At 37.0% G+C, this 23487-nt stretch overlaps 1 protein-coding gene across 3 annotated transcripts in view; it reads right to left on the bottom strand.

Moving 5' to 3' along the window:
- PLCB1 (phospholipase C beta 1) overlaps positions 1–23487 on the bottom strand; it is a 694965-nt gene that overhangs the window by 105144 nt on the left and 566334 nt on the right. For all 3 annotated transcript variants that reach the window (XM_059039231.2, XM_059039234.2, XM_059039236.2), the window contains exons 19-24: positions 19643–19797; positions 16525–16689; positions 15043–15142; positions 14131–14235; positions 13023–13132; positions 746–878 (exon numbers count right to left, since the gene is read on the bottom strand). In XM_059039231.2, the coding sequence (XP_058895214.1) occupies positions 746–878; positions 13023–13132; positions 14131–14235; positions 15043–15142; positions 16525–16689; positions 19643–19797 (768 nt within the window). The remainder of the gene's footprint in view (positions 1–745; positions 879–13022; positions 13133–14130; positions 14236–15042; positions 15143–16524; positions 16690–19642; positions 19798–23487) is intronic.

The raw sequence follows: 23487 nt of genomic DNA on the forward strand, positions 1-23487 counted from the left end.
CACAGGTTATCTCCTTATTACTATTAATAATACTATCTCAACAACCTCCTTTCTTAAGTAGTCTCAGTAGGAGCACAGAAGCTAAAGGGAAGAATTTTAGGATCGTGGAGAACTGGTGTCAGTCTTGCCTTCACTCTTCATTAGCGACATGGCCTTCAAGAAGTATCTTGTCATTTAAAAACTGCAACTTATTAATCTGCACCATGGGGGCAGTGGTAGAATCGACCCTCAGAAGCCTGGTTTAAGGGTTAAATGAGATAATCCACGTGGAGCATTTAGCAGCGTGCTCAGCACATGATAGGCACTTAAAATCAGTGAAAGGAAGTGGAGAAAGTTGCGAAGGAATTCTTGGCAGAAACGTAACTTAGTGAGGTAGAACTAAGAATGTGCTTCTAAAGCATAGCTGCATATAAGGTGCTTGAAGAACCCTTCACACACCCTGCCAGCAGATGGACCATAATCCGTCACTAAATAAAGACATGGGAAATCTGGGTGATATTTTGTTGTGGCTTCGTAAATTGTCAGCAGAGCCAGATGAGCACTTATGAGTCTCTTGGCCTTCCTTCATTCGTTCCTTCCTTCCCTCATTCATTCCCTCATCACACGTTTCTGGAGCATCTCCTAAGTCCATGCATTTTTTCCCATGTGATGTTTTCGCTAAGTCAATCATGCAACCTCCTTCAGTGGTACATATAAACTAGAGGCTCCTAGTCATGTAGCACAGCTCTCTCATCAGAGTGTTTACCTGGAGCTGGTTGGCTGTGGAGAGCCTGGGAGGGTGGTTTGGGTGTCAGGGATGTAGTGTGATTCATCCCGTTTTCTGCTGGAGTTGTCCTGGCTTCACTTGGAGCTTCTGACTGTGTTTCCCCAGGATCAGCCTAAAATCATAAACATCCTTTAATTTTTCACACTTCTTATGGTTCTTTTGTGACCTTCCTAAACCCACAAAGCTACATTTGATAGCATTTTCACAACTCATTTGGACTCTGAAATATCATATCTGAAACTGTGTGGAAAGCAGGGTAAAAACAGGATGGTATTGAACCATGATTTTGGCCAGCTAATTGTATTAAAGGCCCTGATATTTATGCTTTTCTATGCCCACTGCTCTTGGGCGTGTCCTCCAGCACTGACTCTGGACCTAAGCAAGTGATTTGCTTTGGTCAATTGAGAGAGTAGCAAACTTGATGTTAAGCAGTGGATTGAAAAGCCATTTGCAAATGTTTCTTCTCTTTCTCAGATCCCTGCTATAGCCATGGAGGATGAGAGTCCACATGGAGGAGAGCTGAGTCATGTAGACAAGGATGTCCTGGACCAGCCAGCCCTGAGCTGACAACATACACTTAAGTGAGCCCACCTAAGATTAGCTGAACCTGGTCCAGATCAACAGAACTGCTCAGCTGACCAAATGACTAATGAACAATAATAAGTAGTTGATGTTGTAAGCCACTAAGTTGGGGGATTGTTTGTTATGCAGCAGTAGTTAATTGATACACTGGTTGTAAACATCGATTTTGGAGCCAGACTTACCTGGGTTCAAATTCTGGCCCTGTCACTTATTAGTATTGTGACATTGGGCAAGTCACTTGACTGTCTGTCCCTCCTTTTCCTCATCTTTATAGGTGGGGATATGTATGGACTGGGGATCATAATATTATCTATATTGTAAGGTTGTTCAGAGGATCAAATAAGTTACTATTCATAAAGTGCTTAAAATAATTCCTGGCACAGAGTAAATTTGTGCATGTTAAATAAATAGATAAAACATTTAAGCTTGTATAATACTACCAATAAATAATAATAACAGATACATTAAAACTTATGAAATCTCTCCATTCCCTCCAGCAGCTAGTCTGCTATGCCTTGTGCAGAGCAAACATTTAATGTTTGATGAGTAAATGTCGATCTTTATAAAATAATTGCCTCAGTAATTATACACCATTTTAGTGATGCTTTGCAGGGTTCTGCAACTCTTGTCTCAGAATTGCCTTCTGAGTCCAAGGCAGATTTTACTGACAATGAGGCTATCGCAATGCTCTACTTTGTTGTACATTAAGAAAATATATTAGGAAATGGTCAAGCGTCATTTGGAGCTCAATGTTGTGACATTTTGTTATGTAATTACAGATAGCAGATTGCCTTATGATAACATTTTTAGAAAATGTAAGATGAGAATGAAAATAATGACACATTGTTACAAGTGGCTTTTAATCTGTCCCCCCAAAGCATCTTTAAAACACAAGTTCCAACACTGCTTTTGGTGATGGCAGAACTTATTTTAATTCAACAAACAATCCCTGTTTACCTACCACAGCCTGCTCGGCTCAGAGATGATGGCATTGAGATGTAAGGGATGAGTCTGGGGTCAGTGGTAGGGCAGGGGGCGGAGTGGGGGCTAAGGAACCTAGGCCAGTGACCTTGGCAGCCTGTAGAACTCAGGATGCAGAACTCTGTCTTCTGAAAACTGGCTACTTCGAATGGGGAAGTTCTGGTATGTTTGTGTTGTTCAGTTACATGCATCAGGAAAAGTCTCCCTAGAATCATTATGCCAAGGGGAGGGATTGCATATTTTTTGTTCAGCAGGAGATTGCAAACTGGAGGCTTAGGGTCCAAATGGAGTGCATCGAAATGTTCACCCAACACTGCCAGATTTTAAAAATAAGGAGATTTTACATTAATAAAATGGATCTATTGCTTCAGTTGAAAAATCAGATTGGGCGACACTGGGCCTGCATTCCCACTCTGGATGAGAATGGAGGGGTTTCTGCCTCTCTAAGGACACTCCCCAGTGACTCATCTAGACTTTACCTGCCTCATTCCTGTAGGCATTTGGGTTTGCAGGAGCTACTTGAGAAGACTGAACTATCATAGATGTTTGACCACACAATTCATAAAGGAAATGCATTTACATTGCACAGGAGAGAATGAAGTAAAGGGAGTGCTGGACAGAGCACTGGGTCATCAGCAAAGTTACCCATTGGCCTTGGTCCTCTGGCTTGAATACAGTGGGAGTAAAACTTCCCAGCCTCCCAGCTATAGGGGGTGCCCGTGGTCACCAAACTCAGCTGCTGGGAAAACAGGGACAGAAGGTGCTCCTGTTACATGGGCGGCTGATCTTGCCCAATTTTTATATCCAGGCAGGTTTCTGGAAACAGGTGGGGATGAATCAGATTCTTCCCAGTGTGACAGCTGGCTGAAATTAGCCCTCTGGAAGAGGATAGGGAAGAAGAAAATTTGGATGGAGGAAAGAATGGAGGTGATGGAAAGCCAGCTTCCATGAAGGCAATACTGTGTGGCTTCTTTTGGGCAACTAGGTGTAGTGCCCTGGGGTCTCAGGCTGGAGGTGTATTCAAAATGAACCCAGCAAGCTTATTTTGTCTGTATCAGGTTTGCAGGCATTCCATGCGGCTGTGTGCCCTTGGGAAGTCAAGTTCAATCATTAACTTGAATCAAGATGCAGGAAATAGAAGCTCTGCTTATCAAGGATATGTAAGACAAAGCCCTTACATTCCAGAAACTGATATAATGTATGAATTCAAAGACATTTTTTAAAAAATAGATAAATGTTGAGGAAACACACTGGCAAACACTTTGTAGTTACAACTGAGGGTCAAGAGATCACCAAGGTTTGGTGCTGGATTTGAGGTGAGCTTTGGAGAAATGCTTGGTCCAGGAGTCCTGGGGATGCCTCCAGGCAGGGTGGATGGCACCAAATAACCCTGGGGGGTGCAGGGGCACCCTTGGCACTGTACAGTAACAGGCAGTCAATAGAAACGATGGAAATGAGTGAAACAGACTAGATTTCACGCAACAGGGCAAAGCGAGGCTGTGCCCAGACCTGGAGGGGGAGCTCCTGGGAGGGGCGACTGAATTCCAGCCAATTACTGCCTAGGCTGCGAGGAAAGCTGGGAAACTGACTTTTTGGTGCAATATCTCCCAATTTAAAACCACTGAGAGGCCAAACAAAGCACATCTTCAGAGCGCACGTGACCCAGAAGCTGCCCATCGGTACCCTCTGCTCAGAGGAGAGAGTTTGCCTGGATTTTCGGGATTGTGTCAGTCAGCAATGTACCCAGAGCCGCCGCTGAAAACGCAGTGGGCGGGGCCAACTTGTCTGCTGCCCCGCCCCGCCCCCCACCTCCTCGCCCCAGGGACCCAGCAAAAGTGGAGAGAAAAGAGCGGGTAAGGAGGACCCTGAATGCTGGGCTAAGGAATTTGGGGCTCCTTGTGTAGGCTGACCCTTGTCCGGGACCTCTGGAAACAGATTTTATTTAGTGAGAATCTATAGCGGCAAATATATCGGACTGATGCTTAAAATATGTTGCTAACGAAGGGCAGTATATACAGATTTGAATTGGCAGTTCCCTATTGGAGGCTGACCATAGAAACAGCTGTAGATCACCGCGTGCCAGACACCGTTACACACGCCAGCTTCCTCGCAGCCAGACAGCGAAGGCAGCCGCTCAACTCCATTATACAGCAAAGAAGTCAGAGGCGTTATTAAAGTCTTTACTAAAGACTTGCTAGAAGCCACACCGTTAAGGATGCGACCGGTGTTTGAATATATGTCATAGTCTAAAGTCTGAATTTTTCTACTGCACTAGTTCACCCTGTATTCTATGATAATAGCAACTTAAGGAACCACAATAGTAACTTACGTTACTGTGGAGATACAGAGATGTATAAATGTAAAGACCATTCTCAAAGAGTTTATTACTCTGTTGCACTAAAAAGGCATTCAGGTATTAAAAATTAAATTTTTGATATCATCACTGAAAGGTTGAATAATTCCCACTCTGTGGATATGTGAGATGAAATGCAAAAACCAGATTCCTTGCCTCACTCACAAGCATCAGTGGAATTCAACACTTGTGACTTGCTTTCTCCCCAGTCTTTGTCCAAACATTCTTTTTTATGCGCTTGAATGAAATAAGCCTGAAATTCTTTCGCATTGCACTGGAAATTACAATAGAAACAAAAGAACTAGAAATATCAGTTTTCTCAATTTAATGGTGAGACTCTTGGGATCCAATTAAACAAATTTCAAGTAAGAAGGTTCAGAAATTGATATTTCACTTGCACCAAGTTTTGCTTAGCTGGGTAGAGAAAAATCAACTACAGCAGTAGTAGGTCACTGCCCTCCAGTGGCCAAATGAAAGCATTACACTATTTTTCCTTCAAAACATCAAACAGTGGACTTTTTAAAGCCAAGATTTTATGAAAAATAATATTTATATCCTTCCTATATCAAAAATAAACAGAAGCACCTTAAAATGTAACACAAGTGGATCATTAAAGTATAACTAGAGGGCTTCCCTGGTGGCGCAGTGGTTGAGAATCCGCCTGCCGATTCAGGGGACACGGGTTCGTGCCCCGGTCTGGGAGGATCCCACATGCCGCGGAGCGGCTGGGCCCGTGAGCCATGGGCACTGAGTCTGCGCGTCCAGAGCCTATGCTCCGCAACGGGAGAGGCCACAACAGTGAGAGGCCCGCGTACCACAAAAAAAAAAAAAAAAAAAAAAAAAAAAAAGTGTAACTAGAAAGGCCATTTTTACAAGTTTTAGAGAAGGAGGAGATGCCATTTGGTATGCTCGTTGAAAAGGTTTCTATCCCAGGCACTGAAAATTTGGATTTGATGATGAAGTAAGAGAGAACTCAAATTTGGGGAATTTAGGGGGGTGGTTAAGATGGTGTTAAGGGTCTTCCAAACACCAGACTATGTTAACTGAGCTACTGGAGGTGTCGGTGTCCTGCCTGAGTCATCTAAAAAGTACAGTCCCTTCCAGGTAGTGGTTAGGATGACAGCATCTTGACTCGGATACTAGATGGGTGAGGGCAAGGGCAAGGTCATCAGTGTTTCCAGAATATTGAGGGCAAGACTCATAATTTCATCATGCAGAAATCCAGTCCACTCAGGACAAATGTGGGCAGTGGATGTGGCTTCATCAAAACTAGCCTTTCCCTTAAGAAAGAGCTTGCTTAAACACATGTACAATTGGTACCTTAAATTTATATTACCTGAATGAAACTAGATAATACATCTACCCCACATTTCTTAAAATTTCAGAACATTTCTAAAAACTATATCCTGATGTATGTGTTCTGAAGCATTGAGGGATGAAGTATGCTAATAGTTGCAGCCTACTTGGAAATGCATCAAAAATCAGTTGCAATAATGAAAGGATAGAGGGATTTATAGATGGATATACATGTGATAAAGAAAATGCATCAAAATTGGAATTGTGGGATCCAGGTGATTGATATACGGGTGTTCTTTTTCAAAATCTGTGTATGTTTGAAAAAATTTATAATAAATTATGACAAAACTCTGATATTTTTAAGAGTTTACCAAAGTGAGTTAAAGCAAAAGACAGCTTTAAGGAGCTGAATCGATTCATCTGTTGACTTCAGTTTTTGTCATCTTGTATCATCATACAAAGAAATCATCAGCATTCACGTGGTATCTCTTTGTTGAAGCCTTTATGATAGCTGCAAGTTACATGCATACGTGTAAATGTTTATTACAGTCTTTCTCCAGACTTTAAGGACTATGGGAGCATCTGATTTTTCTCATCATTATATCTCTATATTGCCCAGCATGGTGACTGATGCAGCGTGTTAAAAAAAAAAAACAAACAACTTTTATTAAATGAATGCATGAAGACATCCACAGTTTGTTTCCTCCTCATGTATAATAGATGTAGTATCAGTGACAAAATCCTGAAACCAAAGAACCATCTAAATGTTATGTTAAAAAAATTTTTTTGAATGAATGAATCAATGGGTGAAAAATATGAAGATGCTGCTCTTTCTGTGTCTGTGGCTAGAGGATCCGCATTTAGTTCATAATTGCAACAGCTTACTTAGAAAGAAATTAAAGGGTGACAGGGCATAGCTCTGCTGACTATTTTGTGTTGCATATGTTACCATTCCTACCAGCTTTAATTTGTTGGAAATATTTTGATACAGTCTCCAAAGAAATCAGCAGAAATGAATTCATTGAGTTAGGCAGAAATCAAGGATTCCTCCTTTAAATAAAACATGGGCCCAACACCTTTCACATTCATCTTTTGGAAATGTATCTTTTATACTAACTAAGCAAATCATTTGTCAAAGACTATCATCAATCACTCACAGAACAGATTCTGGACAATTCCCCAAGGAGAGTTTCTCCTGTAGCTCTTCCCAGGTTCCTGAGATTGAACTGACATTTTAGAGTGGGTGGAATTAATGGCTTTTCAATTCCATGTGGGGAAAGCCAGGTGCTTGTGAGAGACAGATGTAGGGCTCCAAAGCATTGGTTCTCAATGTGTGGTCCCTGGACCAGCAGCATTAGCATCACTACAGACTTGTTAGAAATGCCAATTCTTGGTCTACATCAGACCTACTGAACCAGAAACTCTGGGGTTGGGCCCAGCAATCTGTGCTTTTAGGAGCCATCCAGGTGATCCCAATACATACTAAAATCTGAGATATTTGCTACTCAAAATATGGTCCAGCACAGCAGCGTCAGCATCACCTGGAATCTTGTCAGAAATGCAGAGTTTTGTGCCCTGCTCCAGACCGATTAAATCTGAATCTGTATTGAAACAAGATCCCTGAGTGATCCGTATGCACATTAAAATTTGAGAGAACCTGCTGTAAAGCAGAGTGAAAAACTTTGTCATTTAGTCATGCTTTTATAATCCCTATGGTATTGGTCATGGCATGGATTCTCGATTCATCGCTGTTTTAGGCAGATGAACCCAAAGCCCCTCATTAGAATCCACTGAAATTTTAAAAATTGTTATGGAGGAGGTTTGTAAAAGCAGTGGAATTGAACTGTTCATTGAGTAGTTTTAACTCAAGTGAATATATGGTCTTCTCTTGAGATCTCATTTAAAAAGACCCTGGTTCCGCCATTTATTGGTCATTGGTACTAAGCAAGTCACTCTATCATTATAAGCAACTGTTCCTTCTTCTAAAAATGGGGATTATATGTTTGTCCTAGTTAAGGTCAAGTTATACCCAGGGTATCCAATCAAAGTGCCTTGTAAACTCCAAAACTGTGTAGAAATAAAAGGGACAGGGTCATTATCTAAAGGACATTACCTAAAAGGCAAACTTTCTCTTCCTACTTTATTGGATGCTTTAAAGTTCAGGGATGGTGAGAAACTATTTTTTCTGTAAGTTGGTATTTTTTTTTCTTTTCTTTCAAATTTTTATTTTAGATCATAGCACATATGTATTTGACTTAAACCTGGAATACTACACTTCTGAGTCTTTGCAGAAAATAATTTCATGTGACCCCATAAACATTTTCTGAAAAATGACATGACATTACTTCTGTGATACATGTGGCATATTTTTATACACATGCAAGTGAAAAGTTAGAATGAAATGGTCCTTGATCTATAATTTTAAAATATTAGAAGAGAAGATTTCTTAATATCTTTTTATCAAACTATGGGACTATCACCATCATTATCAAGAAACATTTATTTAGTGTATGTATTTTTCTAAGTACAGAGGTTTTTTTGAAGATATAATTGACATATAACATTATATTAGTTTCAGATGTACAACATAATGACTCCACATTTGTATATATTATGAAATGATCACCACAATAAGTCCAGTTAACATCCGTCACCACACGTAGTTACAAACTTTTTCTTGTGATGAGACCTTTTAAGACCTACTCCCTTGGAAACTTTCAAGTATACACATGGTATTATTAACTATAGTCACCATGCTGTACATTATACCCCCAGGGCTTAGAGCGTTTTTATAAGCCACAGTATAACCCCTCCCACCTCCCCAACTACCTCTAATATCTGTTTCTCTTTTATGTAGGTTGGTATTTTGCTAAATCATTACTTGAGGAGGAAGAGAATCCAAATTGACCACTAAACCTCATCTTTGATTTTAGTGCCAAGTTCTTGGACAGTGGGTCCCCATCTTGGAAAATTTAAACGACACCAAAGGCCTTATTAAGTTTAAACACTCTAACTTTCTGAGAGCACCACCTTGGATTTTTTGCTGTTGGATTATCCTACTGGTAAAGTTCACACCATACCATAGGATCTTTTTCTTTTCAAATAATCAAATCCCATTGAAGATGCCCACAGTGCCATGCATAGAATTAGGAAATAAATTATTTTAGATAAATTTCAGCTCAATTATAAGAGCATATGAATCTGACAACTTAAAAAAGCAGGCCTCTTGGAATAAATGAAATTTGAATACTACCAGACAGCTTTCTCTTTTCAACATCAAAAGGATGTGAAGACCACTCACACACCTTCACTTGTATCATGAACACACAGGTGACAGAGAGCCAGCAGGCAGTGTACAAACTAGCCGAATAGATCCCACATATATAAATCTAACTTACTGAAGAGCAAGTTCTAATAATGTTCAGTGATTTAAAGGCAGAGATCTTGACATTTGATTCAACAGAAAATTCAATTCAAAGGATTATTATTGAAAGTCAAGGTCTTATATTCTGTGGTCAGTCATCCAGGTGACCTGCTACAGAGGACAGAAAGATGGAAAAGGGCTAGTCCTTATTAAAGGTTAGTAGAAAATTACACTTTTGTTATTGAGGTAGTGCGATGTGGTTTAGTTTAGACCCTTGCTACTCAAGGTGTGGACCATGGAACAGTGTTATCCCATCACCTGGGGCTGGTCGGAGATGCTGAGCCTCAGGCCTTAGTCCAGACCCATGTTCTTAGATGGGATCAGCATGTTATTATGATGCCTTGGTCTGCACATTAAACTTCTAGAAGTGTTGGTGTGGAACATGAGTTCTGGAGCTAGATTGCTTGGATTTCAATCCCAGCTCTGCTCCTTAGTAGTTGTGTGGCACTGGACAAGGAACAGAATCTCTCAGTGCCTCAGTTTCTTCATCTGTTCAATGGCAATAAAAATCGTCATTAAGAAATATGGATGTTTTAGGACTTAATGTGTTAATAAACATTAAAAGGCTCAGAATGGTGCCAGGTCCATTGTAAGCACTCAGTAAAATGTTTCTGCACTCCTTGACGTGTTAAAAACAAGTCATGTTCAGATATTGCATTTGGAATATCACATAATATTTTGCAGTCAGTACATTGGATATTTACTTTATTCTCTTTAGAGGTGTATTTTAAAAATAGAAAATAAAAATGTTACTGATGTCTCATTAGTCATCTCTATTAACCACATTAAACTATTAGGGCTGTGGAACATTTTTTTTTTAATTAAGAACTTTTGTAAAGAAAAATATATATACATAGAAAACATGCTAGAAGGACATACACCAAAAATGTTAACACTATCTGCAAGATTACTGAGAGGCCTTTTTGTTTCTTTGGTTTTAAACAATATTTTATTTAGAGAAATAACTGTAAATATTATAAAGCCTTTGTTATGATTCAGATTAGGCAACCTTCCATGACTTTACTAACACATCATCCTGAATTGTGACTTTAAAAGAGACAAAATAAATCCAGCAACTCAAATCTCTGTTATCCCTTAACTTCCAATTATATACTGGAATTATATATATATTTGTAATTCTATCTATCTATCTATCATCTATCTATCTATCTATTTCACATGATCTGAAACAAATGTCTGCTGTTCAAAGGATGGGGGAATTTTCAACTTTCCTACTTATTTGGTTTGCAAAGTACTCTATGAAGATAATTTATTAGACTGTTTCAATCCTGGGAATATTTTATAGTCCAACAAAGTCTTTCATTTTCAAATAGAAATGACCTTTATAACTACCAAGTTAAAAGGATTATACTAAAAAAGTCTTTGCTGCTAAAATAGTGTCTCCAGTGCCTGCCATGTCCTAGATAGAATTTTCTTTTGAGAAAACCACAGTTACTTATTTTCAGTGGCCTCATTCAAACAAACTTACATTATTACAAGACAAGATAAAGGGCATACTGGTGTTCAAAGGTGTGAAATGACTTTCCTCTCCCAGCATTACATGGTAAAGGCAAATGATATTTTTCTCAAGCTTTAAAAATGGGGTCAGTTAAGGGTTTAGACATTTCAAAGGAAAAAATTGTATTTTCTCTATTGCCATATGGAATCTATGTGATTCAGTGCCTCTAAAATTATTTCTAAAATTTAAAGTGTTCAAATATTCTTTGAGTTTAATCAGCATTACTGAAAATCCTTATGACCATCATTTTTAGAGGAGAAACAAAAATAATGTTGACCTAAAATTCTACTTCTGTATTTTTATAACCATTAGTATTACATTCTCCCCAAATAGCTTTTTTTTAAAAAAAAAAAATGAAATACAGTTGATTTACAATTTTGTGTTAGTTCCAGGTGTACAGTAAAGTGATTCAGTTATACATGTATATGTATATGTATATATATATATTCTTTTTCAGATTCTTTTCCATTATAGGTTGTTACAAGATATTGAATTATCTGGGCTATACAGCAGGTCCTTGTTGATTATCTATTTTGTATATAATAGTGTGTATCTGTTAATCCCAACCTCCTAATTTGGAAGTAAATTCATGTCTACCATTAAGCATAATTTTCCAGCAGTTTAAAATTTCCCTATAATACTGCATACAACAGAAAGCATTATTTATAAAACTTTCCAGTCTAACTTTAAATTTAATCAGAGAGGATTATATGTATTTATTGGTTCTATAGGATATGATGCCTGCAGTGTAAATAAGAGCCCAGAAAATTTTAATGTGATGTTAAATATTTTTCTTTTTTATATTTCATTTTCTCTCATGTTCAATTAGCTCAACATCTTAGATCAAAAATTTCTAAAATTCTATACAAAAAACAAGGAAAAATCATAAATGTGCTCAAAAACATATTTACCCGATGTTCACTGAACATCTGTTTAAAATAGTGAAGCGTTCAAAATATCCAACAATAGGAGATTGGAAAAATAAATTATGTACATATGTATGTAGAAGATTATGAAGTTATTAAAAGTCATGTCGTAGAAGAATATTTTAAGACATGCAAAATGTTTGCATTAAATGAAAATAAAAGGTTAAAACACAGATTGTGAATATTATCCCATTTTATGAAAAAGTACTAATTGTGCATAAAAAGATGAGCTACATATATACCCCATATTTACAGTGTTATATCTGGGTGGCTTGGGTGTTTGGATTATAGGTGAATTATTTGGGATTTTCTTTTCTCATTTTTACTTTAAAAATTTTCTATAAGTCTAGGTTTCTTTATTCTTTTGGAATAAGAAAAAGATGATTTAATAAATAATGTCAACGTTAACGGACTTGCTATTAGTTATAGTTACCCAAACAATTTTCAAAGTTTTTTCTATACTGATAACTCTCCATTTTTCTCATGTTTCCCTGAATTTATCCTCTGAATATTCAAATGAAATATGAAAATCGCTAGTTTCTATCACTATTTGTAATATTGCTGTCATCTCCAATAATCATTAAATTCTATTTCAGTCTACACAGAGGCTTCATTCTAGAACCTTCCTTAATTATTCTTTGCATAGTGATATCTAATTTAGAATAATACACCAATTATTTTGGGAATATGTATTATAATACATAAATATACAGTAATAATAGTAATGACTTTATGGCTCACACTACACACCAGGCACTGTGTTAAGTACCTTATGTATTGTAAGAAATCACAAAAGCACTTTGAAAACCCTTTAAATTAAAGACAAAACCAAACACCAAATAACTTGATGATCATCTTCTTTTTTAAGTGCCTTATTCACCTTTAATCAACATGAAATTATCTAGAAACTTTCCCCTGAAACAGCAAGATGTGTACTGTTTAATGTGGTCACAAAATAAGATGCTGGTGGTGGCCACAGAATGCCAAAAGAAAATGAAATATGAAAAATTCAGGGTATCATATAGATGTTTTGGGAGATGAGGCTGAACTCCATCAAAGTGGTTTTCCAATGTGCTCTTTTCTTCTCCTGAGGGGTGATGTTATGTAGGCAAAGCCAGCAACAAGATGTGGTAATCATGCTTCACGCTGTGCCCAAAACTAGAACACCCTCTCACCTCTTTCTTTACTTCTTCTTCATCTTCCAGCGTCAAAGCTGCCAGTTGTTTAGCTCTCTGCTCCATCAGATTCACATATCGGATTGGATTTGACAAAGCTTCAATCACATCTAAATAGGGAAGAGACATTTTAGATCCAAGGTCCTGGAGATATTGATTATCCACCATCCATCCATTCAATCACCCATCCATCCACACATTTGTTCATCATCTATTTACTTACCTATCCATTTACTGATTCACCATCCATCTTCCATCCTTCCATCTAGCCATATGACTATCTACTTACCCATCCAATATTTTGGTAATGGACAAGAGTGAGGACCCTTTGCTGAACCCTCAGGAAGAGAGAACTCAAAGGAGGTCATCTCTGATAGCCAAACTGGACAAGCTTCAACACAGGATGCCTCAATACTCCAAATTTTATAGTTTATTTTTGAGTGTTTCATCCATTCCAGCAATGGCCCACACATCTCTCTTATCTGGGCCAAACGGTGTTTCATAATGGAGACATTTCACATAAAAAGACTGCTTTCCAAACTGTTGAAAAACTCAATGACTTGGCAATATGCGTCTCATTTGCACATGATACTGTCTAGCTGGAGTGAGTTATGGCTGCCATCTTTGGATGGGGCATGTGCTCCAAGACTGCCAGTCTCTACCATTCCCCAGTATCTTGCACTCAGGCCACTTGACAGTATAAGCATTTAAATTTATGATTCTTGGTTGACATCATCATAAGTTAATTCCTCTAATTTAGGATTTCACCCATGGAAAGGAACAGGGTTCTAAAACTGGCTGAAGGCAAATTCATTGCACAGGCCTAGATAGACTGTATAGTATCAGGTAGCATTGATTAGAAAGTACTGGGTCCATGAGAATAATATCACCCAATGGATAAAAATGGTCAATACTTTATGGGGACTTAAATTAAACTAAGATTTATTCACAAAGGCTTGATCAGTTTACCTCTAAACATGCATACAAACATAGAGGTAATACTGAGGCCAGAATCTCCTGCCTTTGTTTGGTCCACTTTGCTTTCCTCTAAGTTACAAAAATATAGATGACCCCAGATAGAAATATCCTTTTGAGTTAGGTTGTTTACCTGCATATGTATCTGGGACATAGTCCTTCACCTCTATGTAGACAAAGAGAGCTGGCAGCATCAGAGGCTGGTTCCTTTCATTCCTCAGACAGATGTAGTGATAGCCTGGAGGGTGACATCATACTGTATATCATATTTTCTTGTAACACAGGAACATCTATTTGACATGTGTATTTATTTTAGGTGACTTTGGGTGACAAACAGCTCACTTCATTCTTATTTTAATCATATGGTTTTGAGTGGTAAGGTACTATTTTTCTCATCAGACAGGAAAACAATGTTGATGCTGATTTTTTTCCTTTCACCATGTTTATCCCCACAAGAGAGAATCTGAAATCATATGTCATACATTGAATTATTGGTCCAAATTTATCCCTTTATTTCTTGACTTGGGGCTTAGCCTGCTTTGGACAATGGGATGTTAGTGATGTAGTACAAGCAGAGGCTTAAAATGCACTTGCAGAAACAGGTGTGCCCTTATGCATTCCACTGGGCTTCCATGAGATGTCTGTGGGCACCACTGCTCCTTCAGCTGGGGTCCCTGTATGAGCAGATGTGGGAAGACCTAAGCCCAGCCCACAGCCCAAAGCACAGCTACACGGCTGAGACTTGCCAAACCCCGCCACCCCACAGACATGTGAGCATGAAGATTAAACACTTGTTATAAGCCTTTGAATCTTCAGGTAGTTTGTTATACATAATTAACTGGCAAGAGTTGACTTGCCTACTGATCATAGCAAGTCACAAAAACATAAAACTGCCAGATTTAAATACATAAATTTATAGTCCTTTTTATGTAACAAAACACCAAAGCAGCAAATAGCTTCCTAGATCATTCTTTAACAATCATGTAAGGCAGTGATGGTTTTCTCGACAACTTTGATAAAAAGTTTCTCACCACGCTATCCATACCTGGTCGAATTGCTTGTACTGGCAAGATTCGGTGACCAATGAATTTACCTCCTTCTTCATAAACTGCTATCCTCAAACAGGCCAGAGAAGGAAGAACTACCTATAAGACATTAACAATACACATGGTTACAAGAAGAAGCAACTGCAAGAAAGAATTAGAAAGGTATTATTTAAACTGGCTTCACTTTTCCAAATCCAAGAAGTTTCTACTGAGCAAATTGATAAAAAGTTAAGTTGTTGGTCTATAATTTAGATTTTCAAAAAGAGAAGGATTACCAGAGATATGGCTTCATCTATGTTTCATCACCTTGTCCAAATGAGGAATCTGTTCAACAAATAGACCATTTTCTTTTGACATGAACACTCTCAAGGTAGAAATGACAAAAGTTCTATGTTTAAATACAAAGAGTTGGTGGTTTTATCACTGTTTGAGCATTCACTATTACATTTTCAAAGCTAATTACTTTTATACTTTGGAGCAAAAGCAAAAATTAAAAAGTAGCTTTCAAGGATAACTTTCAGAATGGGATTGATTTATATATTTGTAAATTCCCAAATTAGCCAAAAGTATTGCTCACTTTTTCCCCCCAATGTAAACCATATGGAGTACACATATCCCATGTCAAGAACATGAGGCCAACTGTATCCTTAAATATTTATTTCTTTAGTAACATAAACAAACTAACATTTATTGACTATTTTCAGTGTGTTCGATATTTTCTAAATGTTTTCAGTGTATTAGGGAATACTTATAATAACTCTATGAAGCAGACAGTATTATTAAATCCAATCAGCATATTTAAAAAAAAACCCTGAAGCACAGAGACTTTTACTATAGATATTCTCTCCACAAAAGACTTCCTTTGTAGATATTTTGGCCAGATAAAAGCAAAGGGTGTGATAAGTATCCACTCTACTTTCTACTGGACTTAGTATCTTCCTTTGTGTGTGAAGCATGTGTGAAAAAGATTTGCTTTCTGGTGAAAGCAGAAGGAAAGCCCAGTTGAATATAAAAGATTTTAACTCTATCAGACAGACTCCAAACAAGCTACAAACACCAGTGCCAGTGGCTGGAGATTCTAGGGCATTTAATTAATATACTTTTTAAAGGAAATACGGACTTCCTTTCTCTCAGCTACCATAGTATTCCCTACTTCCCACTCTACTTCATTTGAATTATAGTGAAAACATATCATTTATCACTTGTATTATGAGAGGCTATGAGTTAAATTTATATCTTATTCTGGCCTTCCAAATGAGGTATCCTAGAATTAATTGATTTACAATGCAATTATGAAAAATCTAAAAAAGTGACTCATGGAAATCTTGAATAGTTTTTAAGATAGCTTTGAAAATGCTATTGCATTATTAATGTGTAAATTCCCAAATGAAGCAACAAATAATTCCTCATTTTATTTTTTTCCCCAGTGTAAAACACCTAGAAGATGCAGTAACATCTCATGTTAAGGACACTAGACCAACCTTTTTGAACACAATGGGTTCTTCTTCCCAGACAGGATTTACAGCATTTCCTTGTGATGTCTTTGTCTTAAATGCCTTCCTCCTCGTGTCCACAGGCAAACCAAACATATCCACTTCCACATAAGTCCCGACTTTCTTATCAGAGAGAAACTGACCTGAAATAATCTAGAAAGTAATAAAAACGTAACTCTTGATAAATGAATTACAATGATATAAGAGAATAGTTTAGGGAGGTACAAATGCTGATGGTGAATGTTGAACCATAATCAAAATAAAATAGAAACCAGAGTACAAATATGATTTCTTTTTTGGTTAAGGAATTTGTAGAGGAATACTGAAAATGCTGAGGTTAGAAGTCAATTAATAAGACAAAGTTTTATAGGAGGAAATAAATGAACAAGTATCAAAAGTTTGATGAGATTATGCCTTTGCATGTGAGAGATACATCTATTAAATGTTAAAGATTGATCTGTAGAGACTTTATCTGAATATAAATGTTTTTCTAATACTTAAAAATGTTATAAGAGAAAAAAATTCTCATTTTAGCATGATTGTAAATGAAATTAAAAGGTCATTTAAGAGTACAAATTTAAAACATAACACACTAGAAAGTCTAGCATTTAAAAAATTTCCTCTTGTTCATAAAATTCGACTTGAAAGAGTGGTTATAACATCATGCTATTCCAATTCTCAAAACTGTTACACTTTAAATAAAAAGCCACAATGATGATTTTTAAAAATACTGGAAACAAATAATGACCTTAAACCATTAAGCCCAATTTATCATCACTCCTAACCTCACCTGGTTAGCCATCCACAGTTGTTGGGTATCCTTTGCCTAGCTATAAAATTAATGAATATTGTGCAGTTAAACGAGATTTAAAAATTACATGTTCATAAAATGTCTTCCACGTCTGCCTCTTTTTCTAACCAAATTTTCAGACTCTGAGGTGTCCTCTGCTTTAACAGAGAGGGGAGCAAGAAAGCAAGTGCTGATTGAGCAGACCCAGAGATCTGATCTGGGTTGTCTTGTTGACAAACCTTTGCTTTCTGAGCTCTCGTTGGTGAAAGGGGACAAAATTACCAAGATTGTGGCTGGACCAGAAATGAGACACAGTGGCAGCCTGAGGATGGCCATCAGAGGATGAGTGAGGCCAAAGGCAGCTATATGCTGATGTGGTCAGAGATGCCATACAAGATAGAGAGAAAGCCATGAGGAAGAGGCTGTCTGAATTTACCCTGGGACAACTCATTTCTCCTGAATGTTCTCTTTGCCTGGGTGCATGAGACCTGCGGCAACAATCTCTTTGTTTAATTTCAGGTTCTTCTTAAGAACAACTTAGCTGACATTTTACAACATGCTTGAAACTTCCAAGTTAAGCGAGTCACATTGGGAATTCAGATGCATCAAAGATGTTGTGTACTTAAGATTTTGATTAAAGCAGAGTCCTTAACTAAATGAATGACACTGAGCTTCAATGTTCTCATCAGTAAAATAGGATGACAGAACACCACTGGAGCTCACAAGTCCATTTTGGCACCATAAAGTCTATGTCAGGGGTTCAAAACAAAGGTAGTACTAGGCGGAAGTGAGCCGCATCCTGGCTCCAGATGTAATGTTGAAGGCAGGACTCAGCTGCAGGTCTCTGATGCATCATGCCCTGTCCATTCAGAGGACACTGACATCTCCAGAACACTGTCTCCATTCTGGACTCAAGCAGCAGTGTACACCTGCCTGGGACTCAACTGTTTCCCCTCAACTTCTCTATGTCATTGTTTATAATCCTGTCTCTATGTCATTGTTTATAATTGCTTACATTGTCATGGTGGAATTTTCGAGAAAAAATAAATATGCAAGCAAACATATAAAACAAGATGAGCTGACAAATGAGGACAAAAGATTATTATTTTGTCAAAATATTTTTAAGTTGACCCAAGTATAACTACAATTGATGAGGATTCTAAAAATAACATTTTATCAGTGTGTGATGCTTAAGAGTTTATCTTAAACTTGACAGGAATTAAACATCCTCTGCGGAAAACAATTTCCTAAACTAAACATAATCTTGAAGCTCTGATTCTTCCAAGTTCACTCTGCAGATATACAGCGCAAAATAATTTCAAATGATATCATTGTGAGACACTTCATTGCAATTTTATTTTTAATCGTTGGTGTAAATGACATAAATTTTAAAGTAAAATGGGCTCAACAAGATTAGGTTAGATATAAATTAGTGAAATTGTGACAGAGCATTTTTTTTTTTGCGCAGATTTTTATATGCCTTTAGTTTAGAGTCAATTGGAAAATTGCATTTATGCCCCATTAAAACATGTTTCTTAGTGCTGCACCTATCCAGTTAAACAGAAAAGAAATGAAACTTTAAAATGTAAATGAAACTTAAATACAACAACCATGGGCTTATAGGATTCATGTAAAAAGCTCTTTATAAAAATGATTTCCCATTCATAGTATTAAAAATGTTTTCTCACAACTAAAAAAAAAATTATATCTCCTGTAACATCAATTTCAAAGACTGCAGAAATCATTTGGAATTAATTTTTTGAGGGTCAGATGTATGCTTAATGACATGATTCTTGTATTTAATATCATTACTATGTGTTATAAATCCCTGAATACTCTGATAGATTTTCAAAAGCCATGCTATGGTAATTTGAGAGCTTTTATTCAATATTTAACAATTTATTGAGAGAATACTTTTTTCTCTAATTTTGCTCAGTGTGGCTATTTTCCTAGGACTAATGGGGGGAACAAAAAGACCAGAAGATTTCTTCAGTATAAGTCAGTAATTTTCGTGGTAAATTTCACCATGGGTTCTTTATACCAAAAGAAAGGACAAGCCATGGTGAATCTCACCAACTTGTTTTATTAATTTTGGGTCTGATTTTTATCCTATTAAAAGTGGGGCTTAGTCCCTTTACTTCATGCACGTAGCTTTTGAAAACTGCTAATTCAGATTTAGTCCTTAAAGAAAAAAATGTAAGAAAGAAGTGAAGACTTTGCTGGGAATTAAATTCTTCATGACTGAACTACTTTACACAAAACAGGCGACGTTGAAGACTTTTGCTGGGTACAATTGTGTGATAGGGTAGCACATACCTTAACAGATAAAGTGTTGGCCACGATCCCATCCACAATGCCTTCAGTGAATGGATCAAAGTGCTTGTCAGGTCTCCTCATGAACTCTGGCTTCAGTCTGTAGCCACTTTTCCCATTGTATTCATACATCCCCATGTTTATTTGCATAGCCAGGTCTGCATATCAAAAACACAAACTTTATTGGGACTGTATTTATACTTGGAGCAAGAAAGCAAGATTGTATTACAGTCCACTTTTGTTCCTTTTTTTTTTTTTTTTTTTTTTTTTTTTTTGGTTTTTGTGGTACGCGGGCCTCTCACCGCTGTGGCCTCTCCCATTGCGGAGCACAGGCTCCGGACGCACAGGCTCAGCGGCCATGGCCCACGGGCCCAGCCGCTCCGCGGCATGTGGGATCTTCCCGGACCGGGGCACGAACCCGCGTCCCCTGCATCGGCAGGCGGACTCCCAACCACTGCGCCACCAGGGAAGCCCTGTTCCTTTTTTTAAAAGAAAGATTTAATCACTATAGAAACTTAGGAAATACAGACAAGAAAAAGAAATTGAGCTGTCATCTCCAAATCCAGAGGTAAACCACTGCCAACAAGTTGGTATATACCCTGTTTTTCTACTTCAAATATATGTTGAAAATGCAGTATGTCCATTTCATTAAATATTCGTCTGCTTTAATTTTAACAACTGTATAAACTTCTTTTGAATAGATATGTCTGAACACAGTTTATAACAGGCCCCTCTCTTCCAAGTTTTTATCATTACGTATAATGTTTTGATGAACATTGTTGTGATGAAATCTTTGAAGCCATCATTAATGATGTTCTTAGGAGTGAAATTTCTATGTCAGAAAATATACATATTGGAAAAGCTTTTTGATAATTCTCGCTAAGATGCCCTTCAGAAAGTTTAAATCCCTTTAAACCTCCAATCCATGTTTTTGAGGATGGACTTCTTCATACTTTGCCAACAGTGGTGAAGTGGTAAAATTCTTCTTTTTTCAATTATAAGAAAGAATAAAGATTTTCTTTTAAAATATTTCATTTCTTTGATTATTTATTACTAGTATCTAATCACACACTGACTAGTTTCTAATAGACAAAGATTCCTGGTCAAAGTTTTGCTACGACTCAGTCAATGTATGAAATAAATGTCTACATTTGTTGCAATTGCTAGAGCTTAACAAATAAAAAAATACTTTAAAGTCATAAGGAATCTGGGAAACTGTCAATTTCCTCCATATTTTCTGAGTCTATTTAGGTGGACAATAAAGAAGTGATGGTAGAATCATTCCAATGTAACAAACCATTTTTAGAGCAGGGAAAATAAGTGAAATTTTCTCTCTCATTTTTTAAGGTATTATGACTATGATACCAAAATTGGACAGAGTACCAAAAAAAGAAAATGATGGACTTATCGTACTTAAAAAAAAATTAACTTCAAAAGTCTAAAAAATTAATTAGCAAAACATATGTTCTAAAAAATAATACACAAGCAAGTAGAATTTATCCTAGGAATAAAAGGATACTTACATATTAGGAGATATATTAATATAATTTATCACATTTCTCACAAAAGAAGAAATAATATGATCATCCCAATAGATGTCAAAGAGACATTTAATAATATTCAACATAAATTCCTAAAACACTGTTGTCACTTAAGGCAAGTGTAGATTCCTTTAGTGTGTAAATGACTATCTGTCTCAAAGTCACAGCCAGCATCTACTCATTGGTATCACAATGTGAAATTCCCGTTAGTGTTAAGATGAAGAGGAAGTGCCCACTCTTAATACTATTATTTAATATTAGTTTAGAATGGTCAGTCCAAGGCACTAAGAAGGGGGAAAAAGTAGATGTGATTAAATTATTATAATTGTGTATATGAAAAAAACAATAAAATCTGCCGGCAAAATAGGCTATTATGAGTTTAGGAAGATGATCAGTTATAAAATACATTTATTTATAAAATAAATATACAAATATCAATATCCAGAAACAATCTGTGAAAAATGTAATGTTAAAAAAAAGGATTTCAGGGCTTCCCTGTGGCTCAGTGGTTGAGAATCCGCCTGCCGATGCAGGGGACACGGGTTCTTGCCCCGGTCCGGGAAGATCCCACATGCCGCGGAGCGGCTGAGCCTGTGAGCCATGGCCTCTGAGCCTGCGCGTCCGGAGCCTGTGCTCCGCAACGGGAGAGGCCACAACAGTGAGAGGCCCGCATACCGAAAAAAAAAAAAGGATTTAATCTAAAGAAACTATACCTCTAATGAAGACGAGTGATTTTTTTGAGAAACTTGATATAATAATTTTCTGTGATTAAAAAAACCCCTAAAAATTAGAAGTTGTCAGTTTTCTTCAGATGAATTTATAAATTTAATGGGATTTCAATCAAAATCTCATTTTTTTCCAGTGGGGGAGAGGGGAACATAACAATTAAACTAATATAAATTTAATGTGATTTAAATCAAAACCTCATTTCCTTTTCAGTGGGGGAGATAATAACAATTAAACTAAATTCACTTGGAAAAAGAATCCCACTGGCAAGGAAAGAAGAACTGAACATTAAATAGCCATGAAGAATTTCCACGTTCATGTATTAAACCATATTATTAAACATTACAATAATAACAATAAGTTATTGGCTCCAGGAAGGTGAAAAATTTATTAACGGAGAAGACTATACATTGAAAAAACGCACCCAAATTAACAACTAAAAAGGCTACATCTAGGGTCTTCCCTAGTGGCTCAGTGGTTAAGAATCCGCCTTCCAATGCACGGGACACGGGTTGGAGGCCTGGTCCAGAAAGATCCCACATGCTGCGGAGCAACTAAGCCCGTGCGCCACAACTACTGAGCCTGTGGTCTAAAGCCCACGAGCCACAACTACTGAAGCCCATGCTCCTAGAGCCAGTGCTCCGCAACAAGAGAAGCCACTGCAATGAGAAGCCCATGCACCACAACGAAGAGTAGCCCCCACTCTCCACAATTAGAGAAAGCCCGCAGGCAGCAGTGAAGACCCAACACAGCCAAAAATAAATTAATTAATTAATTAATTAATTTAAAAAAAATAAAAAGGCTACATCTAATAAATTGTAACTCCAGTTTGATCTCTTACTGAGATTATACATGAAAATTAAATTTGTATGATGAAAGGGTTAAATTACAGATAAAAAAGAAACTATGAAAGAAATAGGAGTAAATATGGATGGATCCTTGGATGTGGAGCCTGTAATCATGAGAGTAAACCAAGATTCCATAAAATAAAACATTAATCAACCTGATCTCATCTGTTTCACAAAATAAGACAACATGACTTTTATATAAAAAGTACTGTTATAAATGAATAGAAAAATTGTCAAGAGTCCTGAATAGTCAATTCATAAAAGCAGAAATGTAAAAATCAAAACACATACTTAAAAGTGTTCAACCTCAACAATAATCAAAGAAATGAAATAAAAAAGAACAAGGAGGTATTTTTCTGAATTATTATTATTATTATTATTATTATTTAATGATAATACTTAACCAAGATCTCAAGTGAGAGGGAACAACTTATACATTGCTGATGTAGGAGAAATCTAGTGCAACATTTTTGATGGACAATTTGGTGTTGTGCACAAAGGTTCTTAAAACTTTCACTTCTTTTAATTCTATTTCAGGAACTGTTCCAAAAGAACATTAGGAGATAGAGACTTGACAATTTATGTTCAAGGCTGTTCTCAGGGCACTATTTATAGAAGGAAAAATTACCCTAATGTTCAGTGATAGGAAATGGGTTTTAGTGAATTGTGAGATGTGCTTAATATACAGCTATTAAAATTCATGTTTCTGTATCACATTTAAATACATATAAAG

The sequence above is a fragment of the Kogia breviceps genome, chromosome 14 (assembly GCF_026419965.1).
Source record: "Kogia breviceps isolate mKogBre1 chromosome 14, mKogBre1 haplotype 1, whole genome shotgun sequence".
Taxonomy (NCBI): domain Eukaryota; kingdom Metazoa; phylum Chordata; class Mammalia; order Artiodactyla; family Physeteridae; genus Kogia; species Kogia breviceps.